Source organism: Dermacentor albipictus, chromosome 1, assembly GCF_038994185.2.
Source record: "Dermacentor albipictus isolate Rhodes 1998 colony chromosome 1, USDA_Dalb.pri_finalv2, whole genome shotgun sequence".
Classification (NCBI taxonomy): Eukaryota; Metazoa; Arthropoda; class Arachnida; order Ixodida; family Ixodidae; genus Dermacentor; species Dermacentor albipictus.
Genome location: NC_091821.1, coordinates 318644880 through 318657693, shown reverse-complemented (window position 1 = coordinate 318657693; position 12814 = coordinate 318644880). Strand labels below are relative to the sequence as shown.

The following is a 12814-nucleotide window of genomic DNA, read 5'->3' as shown; positions in this document are numbered from 1 at the left end:
TTTAGGCTCCAATAGTCATGTTGAAGGCCCCAGCTGAGGACTAAGCAACTCTGAGGCCATAGCTTCTGCTACAACTGGTGTCATGAGCGAAATTATGCAGTGCAACATACCAGATTTGAGTCATTGTTCTTTTCCCAGTACATTTGCAGTGCTGCTATATTGGGTACTTGGCAGCTATGAATCCTGTGAGCAACTGCGTAAACTATGTGGCGTTATTGCTGCAACATCATTGCTGGCATTCACACTGTCGACGCTTTCAATATTGTTTTCCGTAAACCGCCTGAATCTTGGCATGCTATACTTAAAGCTGATCATCATCATTGTCATGTACACATCCTTTGTGCTGTTGATGCTGTTTTCACGAGCATGACAATGAGCCATTTGTTCAGCCTCTGAAATACATTCACAAGCACCACCGCTCTCAGAGCCTTTGTAGAGTGCAAAACCTTGCAGTGATTTCTCAGCGCTGTTGTGCAATAGCGTTAGTGTTGGTGCACTTGATTCCAAAGTGGACATTGTTTTCTTTTTCTTTGCCTTGTGGTGATGGTAAAGCTGGGGATAATAAAGTGGTCTGACAACGACAAAAATCATTGTTATGTATTGTCACTGACAATGACAGTTGTCAGCATAAAGAATAGGATGGACAAGGCAATCCTACTCTCGAGCACATAACTGTTCTTATATATATATATATATATATATATATATATATTGTGAGCATTATTCATACGCTTCATATTCTCACCTGTACATACTCATCATCACAGTTTTGGGGCCTGGTGGTGGGGCTCTGTCTCGGGAGAATAAAGAAGAGACTGGCTGCCTAAACCTCGTCTCACAAGTGGTGGAGGTGCGGGGTACTGGTCTGCTGGTCTTGCGACATGGTCGAGTGCAGGAGGTAGAGGCGGCGACCCGAGCGGAGCTCCAGGGATGTAGCGTAGGTGAAGCTGGAGAGAGACCGGGAGCGAGAGGGCGAAGGGACCAGACAGCACTTGTGTCCGGACCGGACTTGTGTCCGAATCGAAGCCTTGGTTGACACAGGTGCATCGCTTTCCGTTATTAGTGCTGACTTGTGTTCTCGATTGCGAAAAGTGAAGACACCGTATAATGGCCCTCCCCTTCGTTGTGCTAATGCAGTTCTTGTTCAGCCCTCCAGTGTTTGCACTGCGCGCGTTTTCATTGATGGCATCCTCCACCACATTCAGTTCGTCGTGCTGTCTTCGTGCACTTACGCGATGATTTTGGGATGGGACTTCCTGTCCTCCGCCTCAGCTTTAATCTCTTGCCGTCAGCGAACTGTTCATATGACAGACACTGAATCTTCGTCCTCTGTCAATGATCACAGCCTGCGTTTTGTCACGTCTACCGACTGTTTCATTCCCGCGGGCACTGAGCATATTCTGACGCTGACTTCCGACACTATTATTAATGGTGATGTGTTCCTTGCACCGAGTGGTTACTGCATTTCTGGTGGGCTTAGCCTTACTCCTAGCCTAGTACGGTTTCAGGACGGCAGAGCCTCAGTCGCTGTTCATAACCCTACTTCTTCGCCAGTTGTGCTCTCCCAGGGCTCTACTGTGACATGCTTTACTGACACCGAACCTCTTTCGCTGGTACCGCTTCACACCGAATCACCACCTTTGTCTACCACAACTGATTATCACACTGCTGCCGCTGCTTTAACGGCCGCGATAAATCCCGATTTGACCACTGCGCAGAAAGAAGACCTTCTGGCACTCCTGCACAAACACAGAGCCTTATTTGACGTCCACTCCAAGCTTCTGGGGCGCACTTCCGTCGCAGTACATCGCATCGAAACCGAAGGCAGTTCGGTTGTACGCCGCCGCCCGTATCGCGTGTCTTCCGCAGAACGGAAAATCATTGCGGATAACGTTGATGACATGCTCAAAAGAGACATCATTCGGCCATCCTCCAGTTCTTGGTCGTCTCCTGTCGTGCTGGTTCGCAAGAAAGACGGCTCCGTACGATTCTGCGTCGATTATCGAGCCCTTAATAAGATCACGCGCAAAGACGTATATCCGATGCCAAGAATTGACGATGCCATTGACTCCCTCCAGGGTGCAGAATATTTCTCTAGTCTAGACCTCCGATCCGGATACTGGCAAATCCCCATGCACGAAGCGGACAAGGACAAGACAGCCTTTGCAACGCCAGACGGACTTTACGAGTTTAACGTCATGCCATTCGGTTTATGTAATGCCCCTGCAACATTTGAACGCATGATCGACACAGTTTTACGTGGCCTTAAGTGGAAGACCTGTCTGTGCTATTTAGATGACATCGTTATCTTTTCTACAACTTTTAGTGAGCACCTTGAGCGCTTGGACGAAGTTTTCACTTGCATTTCCAACGCTGGACTCCAACTCAACACAACGAAATGCCATTTTGCCAGAAAGCACATCAAAGTATTGGGCCATCTTATCAGCAAAGATGGCATTCGACCGGATCCCGAAAAGGTTGCTGCCGTGCATCGCTTCCCTCGCCCTGAAAATCAAAAGCAATTACGAAGTTTCTTAGGCCTGGCATCCTACTTCCGCCGCTTCATCAGTCATTTTGCAGCCATGGCGTCGCCGCTACACAAGTTGCTCACGTCGGGCTCTGCTTTCCCTTGGACAGATGAATGCGAACTTTCTTTCCAAGCCCTCAAGCAGGCATTAACCAGCGACCCTGTCCTCTGTCACTTCGATGACAACGCACCGACTTGCTTGCACACCGACGCTAGTGGCCATGGGATCGGTGCTGTACTTTTACAGCGTGATACCACCTCACGAGAGAGAGTTGTTGCCTATGCCAGTCGCGCACTAACACCTGCCGAAACGAATTACTCGATCACAGAACAGGAATGTCTCGCAGTAGTTTGGGCGGTCCAAAAATTTCGACCATATCTTTACGGACGCCATTTCACGGTCATAACCGACCACCACGCCTTATGCTGGTTGTCGTCAATCAAAAATTTGTCCGGACGACTTGGTCGCTGGGTGATACGATTACAAGAGTACGACTTTGACGTTGTCTACAAGTCTGGGAAAAAGCATCAAGATGCCGACGCTCTCTCTCGCTGCCCGCTGCCATTATTAGCTTCGAGTACACCTCTCCATTGCTCGCCAATTGATGATGAGACTAAGTCGTCACTCCCGTTATTACCTCTCATGGTTACTGACACGTTATCTTCCAATCACCTCACTCACCTCGCCTCGTGTCAACGTTCTGACCCCTACTGCGACAGCATCATCCAACGCCTGTGCGGAACTTCATCTGCACCAAATGCCAGATTACGTCGACAACTGCGACTATTTAAGCTTGACAACGATGTGCTGTACCGCTACATATACAACTCCGACGGACACAGCTGGGTACCTATTCTTCCACGCTCGATGCGCACACAAGTGCTTGAAGCCTTGCACGACGACCCATCTGCTGGCCATTTGGGATTCCACAAAACATACCACCGCGTTAGGAGCCGTTTCTTTTGGCCAGGCATGTCTACCTTTGTGGCCAAGTACATCGCTTCTTGCGTTCAGTGCCAACGGCGGAAACGACCGACTTCGCCTCCTGCTGGGCTTTTACAGCCCATCCCATGTCCCGAGACACCGTTTGCCACCGTTGGGATAGACCTAGTCGGCCCTCTGCCCATAACGCCAGCGGGTCATCGATGGGTCGTGACAGCTGTTGACCAGCTCACACGTTACGCAGAGACCGCTCCTCTACGCTCTAGTTCAGCCTCCGACGTCGCCACCTTCTTTCTAGATGCCATTGTGCTGCGCCATGGTGCCCCTCGTGTACTGTTAAGCGACCGCGGCAAGACTTTCATGTCAGCAATGCTCGCAGAAGTACTCGGAGCTTGTGGCACACTTCATAAGACGACATCCGCATATCACCCACAAACAAATGGCTTAACCGAGCGATTTCATCGCACACTGATAGACATGATATCGATGTATATCGGGCCAAACCACGATAATTGGGACAAACTTTTACCTTTCGTGACTTTTGCTCACAACACCGCTATCCAACGAACTACGGGATACTCACCTTTCTACCTAGTTTTCGGCCGTTCACCGACATTCACCATCGACGCCGCTTTCTTCAATGCTCCAACTCACACCTCAGACAGTACGCCCGAACAGTTCGTTTCGAGACTTGAGGAATGCCGTCAACGTGCTCGTTTCAACACAGAAGTCAGCCAGCAAGATCGCAAGCAACGTTACGACATCTCTCGTCGCGACGTCTCCTTTCGTCCCGGAGAAGAAGTGCTTCTTTGGACGCCCATTCGTGCACCCGGTTTGTGCGAGAAGTTTGAATCCCGCTTTCTTGGACCCTATATTATTAACGAACAAACATCCCCCGTGAACTATCGCGTTACTCCCGTAGACGTTTCTTCCGACCATCGTTGTCGTGGTTCGGAGATCGTTCACGTTTCGCGCCTAAAACGATTCGTTCGGCGTTCCCCTCCTGGCTAAGTCGCGGCCTGGCTGGCCGCTTGCGCGTGCGGGGCAATTAGTGTGAGCATTATTCATACGCTTCATATTCTCACCTGTACATACTCATCATCACAGTTTTGGGGCCTGGTGGTGGGGCTCTGTCTCGGGAGAATAAAGAAGAGACTGGCTGCCTAAACCTCGTCTCACAATATATATATATATATATATATATATATATATATATATATTCACACACACACACACACACACACACGCAGTTGAATGCAGATATATCAAATCCACATATAACAAATTATTGTATGTATTGAACGGCTGTAAAATCTCCTTGAAAATACCATGCAAATGTAAAGGGCTGGTGCACATGTCTATAGACACCCATTCATCAGCACATTCAACATATTGAGTGTGACGCCAAGCTTAAGACCTCAAAGTGCACTTCTTTGTGCACTTTGAGGTCATCTGGCTCCTAGAAGTGGAGAAAAGAATCGTGAGCCGGAAATAGTAGAGAGAGACGCAATCATCATCATCATCATCACCATCATCATCATCATCATCATCTTTTATGTTCACTGCAGGATGAGGACCTCTCCTTGCAATCTAAAATTACCCCTGTCCTGCGCCAGCCAATTTCAACTTGCTCCTGTGAATTACTTAATTTCATTACCCCACCTAGTCTTCTGCCATCCTCGACTGTGCACTTCCCTTCTCTTGGCACCCATTCTGTAACCATATTTGTGCACCAGTTATCTAACCTACGCATTACATGACCTGCCTAGCTCCATTTCTTCCTCTTAATGTTAATTAGAATATCGGCTATCCCCATTTTCTCTCTGATCCACACCGCTCTCATCCTGTCTCTTAACATTATGCCTAAAATTCTTCGTTCCATCGCTCTTTGCGTGGTCCTTAACTTGTTCTCGAGCTTCTTTGTCAGTCTCCACGTTTCTGTCCCATATGTTAGCACCGGTATAATACACTGATTGCACACCTTTCTTTTTAGTGATAATGGTAAACTTCTAGTCATGATCTGATAATGTCTCACGTATGCGCTCCAACCCATTTTTTTTTCTTCTGTAAATTTCCTTCTCATGATCACAGTCCTCTGTGAGTAATTGACCTAGGTAAACACATTCCTTCACTGACTCTAGAGGCTGAGTGGCAATCCTGAACTCGCCTTGCCAGACTATTGATCATTATCTTTGTTTTCTGCATATTAATCTTCAACCACAGTCTTACACTCTCTCTGTGAAAGGGACACAAAAGGCAAATATTAAGTCAAGCTAAATTGATAGATTAGTGCACGAGAATCTTTAAGGCGTCGATATTATCGTGAACAGAGCCTTAATAATCCAGAAATTGAGGTAAATGCAGGACATGATTAGAGACTCCCCCTGAACATTCAAGTACTTGCCCGATGACAAAAGCACTCTTCAGTTAAATTCTGTCACTAGTACTCAGCCACTCATTGCAAGAAAACATCCTTGTGTTGTATAATAAGACGAAATAAAATACTACTTGTCCAGTTCTATTTCATTTTTAGAAAAAAGAACTCATTGAAATTACCCTTGACAATGATGCGGGCGGTTGAAAGGTTTTGTTTTTGCTCGAGTACAAATTGCCCATGCTTTCGCGCTTCAGCAGTTTCATTATGACGTAGTGCTGTGCTGATTTTGCTGGCTCATGAAACTCACACAAACTGCAACTGGCAGAGAATTCAATTTCCATGTGATGTCGCGGGATGCCCGAACAGTCTACGCCACTTGACCAAAAAGCAGCTGCAGCGTCGAATCCACCACTCTTTGTTAGCTCGGTACTGCCGTCTGTCGGGCGCCGTTTTACTCACCAACGGCAGCAAAGGGTGGTGATGGCGTGTGCAGCGTCACTACTCTCCCGGTTGAGAGGCGGGAGGTTTGAATTTCGAAAAAGGTATTCAGACCCTTCAGATGCAATTTTCTCGTAAACTAAGTCTCTTGTTGGCACGAAACAAACATTGTGAGGTATCTGAAATGGTATTTAAACAGTCCACACCAACTTAGCATTTGCCTTTAGTGTCCATTTAAGGTCCTCAATCATTTGTTGCAACTCGTCACCAGTGTTGCTGAACAGGACAATGTCATCTGCAAACCGAAGGTTGCCGAGATATTCGCTTTTCATCTTTACTCCTGAGCCACCCCAATATAATAGCTTGAATACTTCTTCCAAGCACACAGTGAATAGCATTGGAGAGATTGTATCTCCTTGTCTGACTTCTTTCTTTATAGGTATCGTCCTACTTATTTTTGTGGGGAGGGAATTAGGGTAGCTGTGGAATCTTTGTAGATACTATTTTCAAATATATTAATGTAAGCTTCTCTGACTCTGGTACCTCTACTGAATCAGATGCCTTTTCGTAATCTATGAAAACAATGTACAGAGGCTGATTGTAGTCTGCGGATTTCTCTATTACCTGATTGATTACAGATGTGATCCATTGTAGAGTATCCCTTCCTGAAACCTGCCTGTTCCCTTGGTTGACATAAGTCCAGTGTTGCTATTATTCTATTGGAGATTATCTTGGTGAATATTTTATATAATATTGGAAGTAAGCTAATGGGCCTATAATTTTTTAATTCTTTAACATCTCCCTTTTTGTGGATTAGTATAATGTTGGCATTCTTCCAGTTCTCTGGGACCATTGAAGTCAATAGGCAGTTCGTATAAAGGGCCGCTAGTTTTTCAAGCATTATGTCTATACCATCTTTGATTAAATCGACTGGTAGTCCACTTTCTCCTGCTGCTTTCCCCCATTTCATGTCTTGCAAGGCCCTTCTAACGAAACTTCGTCGCTAGTTATAGAAGGAGCCGCTCTAACCTGTTCATGACTACATTGAATGGAGGTATCGTGGCTGCTCTGGGTGTTGTACAGGTCAGTTTAGAATTCTTCCGCTGCTTTTACTATATATTCAAAATTGCTGATGATATTACCCTGCTTATCTTTCAGTGCACACATCTTGGCTTGTCCTACGCCAAGTTTTTTTTTTCACTAATTTCATGCTGCGTCCATTTTTTACTGCTTCCTCAGTCTTTGTTACATTATAATTTCAAATATCCTTTATTTTCTCCTTGTTGATCAGTTTTAACAATTCCTAGAATTCTATCTGATCTCTTGTGTTGTACACTTTCATTCTTTGTCGTTTCTTTAATAGGTCCTTCGTTGCTTGGGAGAGCTCGCTTATTGCTTGCCTTGGTGCATTACCTCCCACTCCAATTGCTGCTTCTGAAGCCAGCCTAGTTTCAGTTTCATTTATTACCTCTATGTCATCTTCATCTCACTGTTCTAAGGCCGCATATTTGTTTGCAAATACCAGTCTGAATTGCTCTGCTTTCACCCTTACCGCATCTAGGTTGACCTGTTTCACGTGGCAAAACAACGCCACATAAAAGAAAGTCTAGGTGGAATTGAGCGAAGGGGGGAAGGAGAAATGAGGCAGTATTGTGGCAGCTTAGGGTATGTGCTTGCGCATGACCCATGAAGTATTGTGGAAACCTAGGAGGAAGGCCCAAGTAGCGACGAAGATTGTCCAAAAGAGACGGCAACACGCCCATGCACAGCTGCTGAACTGGCATCGGCATTTGGCATGATTCGTAGCAGTACGACAGAACTTGCTCGTAACGCTATCGCACCCTGATATTTGAATCAAGGTAGGTCAGCTCTTTTTCACACAAGGCTATCGAGGGACAACTGACAAAGTTATTTCCCGCACGTGAAATTGCGACAACCTCGATAATTTCTCTATTAAGGCTTGATTTTCTCCTAGATATAATCTTGCATTTGTCCCAGACAGGTTTGCACCCACAGTCGCGACAGTGCACGCCTAGATGAGCTTGAATAGTGTGTTGTTAACATTGTTGTGGTGTCCCCTAAGCCGATCGTTAATCAATTGGCCAGTTTACTCGATGTGGACTTTACCACATGAGATAGGTATCTCATATACGACACACTGGGCACACTGTGTGAAACGCTGTCTGTGATTAATTTTACACTGGGCCTTTTCTTGGAAGGCAGCGCAAGTCTGCTTGCTCAGTGACACCAGTTTTCTAGGTGCAGAAAAACAGGCATAAACATTTGCACTCTGGCCAACCTTCTTAAGGTTGCGCAAGATTCCATGAAAATACGGAACTGCCTTCTTTACGTTGTCACGACTTTGTTCTCCTGTGAACTGTGTCCTTGCGCGACCAGCTCTTATAACTTTCTTAACTGTGCCTTCCGCAACACTAACCTGCAAACATAAGGCATATCCTGCTGTGCTGAGGCGGGACGCCTGCCACCGAAAGCTTCATTCAACTAAAAATTAATTTAACTAGAGTCAATTAAATAGAAACCTGCTGTATATAAAAGTTTGTAATCAAAGGCTTGAGAAAAAAATGACGATGATTGTGTTCTACACATACTTACAGCAGAGCAAATTGCATGTGGTAAGCATATACATTATTCAAGATCAGCACTTATTCTGACTGCTTTAAAATATTGTCTTAATCAAAGCGATAAACAATGCGTTTCTTTCTCTGTCTTTTTCTTTTAACTTGCAATCTAATCTTATTAATCTATTGTGGTCAGCATATAGAAAGTTCATTTTCAATGTCAGACAAAAGAGAAAGTGCCAACAGTTTTCTTATATCACAAGGTGATCTGCACATATATAATTGCTTAACAAGAACAAGTAGTGGGCTTAAAATATTTGAGGAACTAGTAGAGAGGTTGTCAGTGAGTTCTGACATGACATTTTTCATTGCTAAATGAAGGTCCAAACTCTCTAAATCTTAGAAAGAATGTGCAAGCACCAAAGCGCCCCCTATATAATTCACTATAATACTTGTTTCCATGAAGAAGGTAGATGCATCATGACATAGGATAGCTCCGTTCCTGCCAGTGCAGCCGGAAGCTATAGTGTGTGGCACTTTGTCTGCTTTTAATGAGCAACATCACAGTAAGGCTGCATTGATTGTTTTGTGTACTTCCCAAGTGTCGCAAGTCGGCCACATGCTTTGTGTAGAGAGAGGGGGTCCACTTCCTTCCACGTCCGACGGGCAACCGTTTGTGTTTTATGAGGGGTCAGAAGGCCCGTGTGGTGTTGGGTGACGAGTCACAATGTGCACCACGGGAGCGCGGTGCCGATTCAGGGAAGGCGATATTGTGCACACTGACTTGGCATTTCACCGGCAGCCATAATAGATCCACACAGACAAATCTTGAATGGGACTGCTGTACACAGTGTTGTGGCGCAGGCTCCCAATTCCCTGGCTGGCTGGGGACGGCGCCGAGGTTTAGAATGGCCTAGCAATATTGACCGCGTGTCGCATGTATGGAGCAGAAGTCTATTCTTCTATGCATCCGGGAGGCAATCATCGGCCCTTGTCGTTGGGGTCTGAGAAAAGCTCACGTGGTGTCGAATGACAACTTACTGTGTGTGCTGTAGAGATGCAGTACGCATGTGAGGAGCACATTCGGACAATGTCGTCTTGTAAACACGCATTCAGGAGAACTTCGTTTCGTATACAATAAGTTCGGGTGCCATGGGCGGTCATAAATCTCCCACACGGACAAAGCTTGAGTGCAGCTGCGGTCCGCAGTGTTGAAGCCCTGGCTTCAGAGATATTTGCGGTGAAGACATGCCACCGAGGTTTCAAACGGCCTAGAGACACCATCGGGGTTTGAGATGGCTTAGCAATAAATATTGCAGGCCTGGCGTTTCTTTGTTGAGGCCGTCACTGACTGCGTGGAAATGAGAGGGGAACGGAGTTTTAGGAAGAAAGAAAATGGTTTTGTTTTCCAATATGTTTACATTTAAGAGTAAGCTCATCTCTTTGGGTTGTGGCTTGACAAACTTTTGACTCTCATTGGCAACTGAATCTGTGGGACGGGCCAATGGCCCTACTGCCCTTTTTCTTTGTCTATTTGAGCTATAATAATCGGGACGATATGCTGTCTTCAGGTTTGGCTGAAATCAGAATTTCTGATAGATCAGTGACGGTCCGTACCATGTACATTAAAACGAGACTTGGCTGAAATCAGGATTGCTGATACTAGATCAGTGAGGCTCCATACTATGTCTATGTACATTAAAATGAGACTTGGGCTGAAATCAGAATTGCTGATAGATCAGTGAGGTTTCATACCATGTATGTTAAAACGAGACTTGGTTGAAATAAAAATTGCTGATAGATCGGTGAGGCTCTGTACCGTGTACATTAAAACGAGTCTGGGCTCTAACAGTCATTGAGACAGTAGAAGAGTGAGACTTTGTTTCTCAACTGTTCAAGTTGTAATACATTTGTTTTGTCTGCCGTGTATATAGAAAAGTTCACCTATAAATATTTCTTGTACATCTGATCTCCATCATTTCCTGTCTGCATTCGATCAACAATTGCCGATCATGGCCAGAGAAACTTCACGTTCCAACGGAGACGCGAGGACAACAGACGAACGAAACTTTACTATCACCTTAGCTACAGTCACAAACATGCATACTACGTTAGTGGAATTAAAACATATTCTTACAAAAAATATGCCTGAGCATAAGCTTTTATATTTACTAGAGACATCACCTACTGTGTATTGTTGTTTTCAAGACTAAAAGTATGTATGAGGAATTATCACTCTGAGTGCACACTGAAACACTATGCCCGTACTCTCATCTGTCCCTGGGTTCTATGGAAGCATATTAGAAATCTGATGGAGTGTGGCACAACGGTAGGGCTACAAGGAACGCACATTGCTAGCAAATGGTTTATGTCGTTAGCTAGGTTTTATACATTAGAGAGAGAAGAAAAGAAATGCAAAGGCAGAGAGGTTAACCAGGTGGCACCTGGTTAGCTATGATACACTGGGGAAGGGGAGGGGGAAGCGGGTAGCAAAAGAAATAGGAAAAAAAGAAGTAAAGAGTTCACAAGTTGCACATGCACGCAAACACAGCAGTGTTCACCACGCAATCAAAGGCAGTCACAGAGCCAAGTCGTCTTCAAAAAGTGTAGCAGTGCTCATATGGCCTCCTGTGTGGATAACAGTGTAGTCAATGGTCCCAATAAAATTATATATATTTAAACGATAGTTCAAGAAGTTATCCAGTTAGTTAGTTGTTGTAAATACGGTACTATGCTGCTCCTAAAGAATGCTGTTACCAGCATAGTATGGCTCAAGATGCTCTTTCAATGGTAATAAGAAAACTAATGCTTTTACACGTGGGTAAATTGCTGGTGCATAGTGACACACATGTTAACTCACCTGGTATGAAAACTGCCGTACAACCTTATAGAGCTTGTTGGCTTCTTCTGCAAAAAACTCGGCTTGAGTGAAGAGATCCTAAAAAAGAGCAACAGGTGAGTTAATTACCTAGAACTGAAGGCTTATATATTGCCGGCAAGTTAAAGGTCCTCTGGTGCTGAAAATTAATCCAGAGTCCCCCACTACGGTGTGCCTCATAATTAAATCGTGGTTTTGGCAAGTAAAGCCCCAGAATTCATTCATTCAATAAAACTGAAGGCAAGAGAACATAAATGCCAATTGCCTTATGTACTGTATATGTACATGTTCTCATAAAAATGATAACCATCAAATATTTTTCTACTTGTAATCTAAATGATAATCACCAATTATAATTTGGCCCAAAAGATATTCACAGAAAAATGAAAAGCATGAACCACAAGGGGCAATGAAAGCATGCGGCACAAGCACTGACTTGTAACTAAAGTTAATTTTGAAAGTCATGCACGCGAAGAGCGAGATGGAAGCAAGCATAACGAACTCATTTTGTAAGACTTAAAGAAAAAAAAAGGAACTCTTAGGTGATCTTTATGTCAATAACATTTCGTGCTAATTTACAGTGTTCTGTTTTCTAATACTAATATTTCTTACTTTACATTGTAAAAATTAAAGGTAATACACTTTTTGCAATACATATACATTTGTGCTTCATATTTGTGAACATGGTCAGACGTGTGTTCAGAAACTTACTGTGGAGATGTACGACATTATATTCCTACACTTATATTAAAATTTATAAAGTTAAGTTTAATGAACTTTCACTGCTCAGGGCTCATTAGTGGAGCAAGGTGTGCAGGAATGGCGAGGTTGAGCTTTCTTGCATGTTCAAATGCAATAAAATTCTGCATTTATTTATTTATTTATTTATTTATTTATTTATTTATTTATTTATTTATTTATTTATTTAACAATGAACTACTACCCTCGACTGGTCATCATGACAACCTTTGGCACCATAGGGAGCTGCTTCCAGAGCCCAAAGGCCACATTGCCACCGGTTCCTTCACGGCCTACCACACCTCTGCTTTCAGTGAAAATCATATACATTTGA

General features: G+C 44.3%; 1 protein-coding gene and 1 long non-coding RNA gene across 7 annotated transcripts in view; one reads left to right on the top strand and one right to left on the bottom strand.

Annotated features, from left to right (window-relative positions):
- The window catches only part of alpha-Catr (alpha-catenin related), a 184164-nt gene that overhangs the window by 40471 nt on the left and 130879 nt on the right, over positions 1-12814 (bottom strand). For 5 of the 6 annotated variants that reach the window (XR_010564968.2, XM_070531598.1, XM_065434444.2 and 2 more), the window contains one exon: positions 11725-11802. Coding sequence is in view for 5 of the 6 variants with exons in the window: in XM_070531598.1 (XP_070387699.1) it covers positions 11725-11802 (78 nt within the window). In the remaining variant the exon portion in view is untranslated. Of the gene's footprint in view, positions 1-9402; positions 10216-11724; positions 11803-12814 lie in introns of those variants that run through there. The other variant, XM_065434455.2, reaches the window with a different exon arrangement.
- LOC135903963 (uncharacterized) overlaps positions 1-12814 on the top strand; it is a 47384-nt gene that overhangs the window by 16135 nt on the left and 18435 nt on the right. The window lies entirely within an intron of this gene.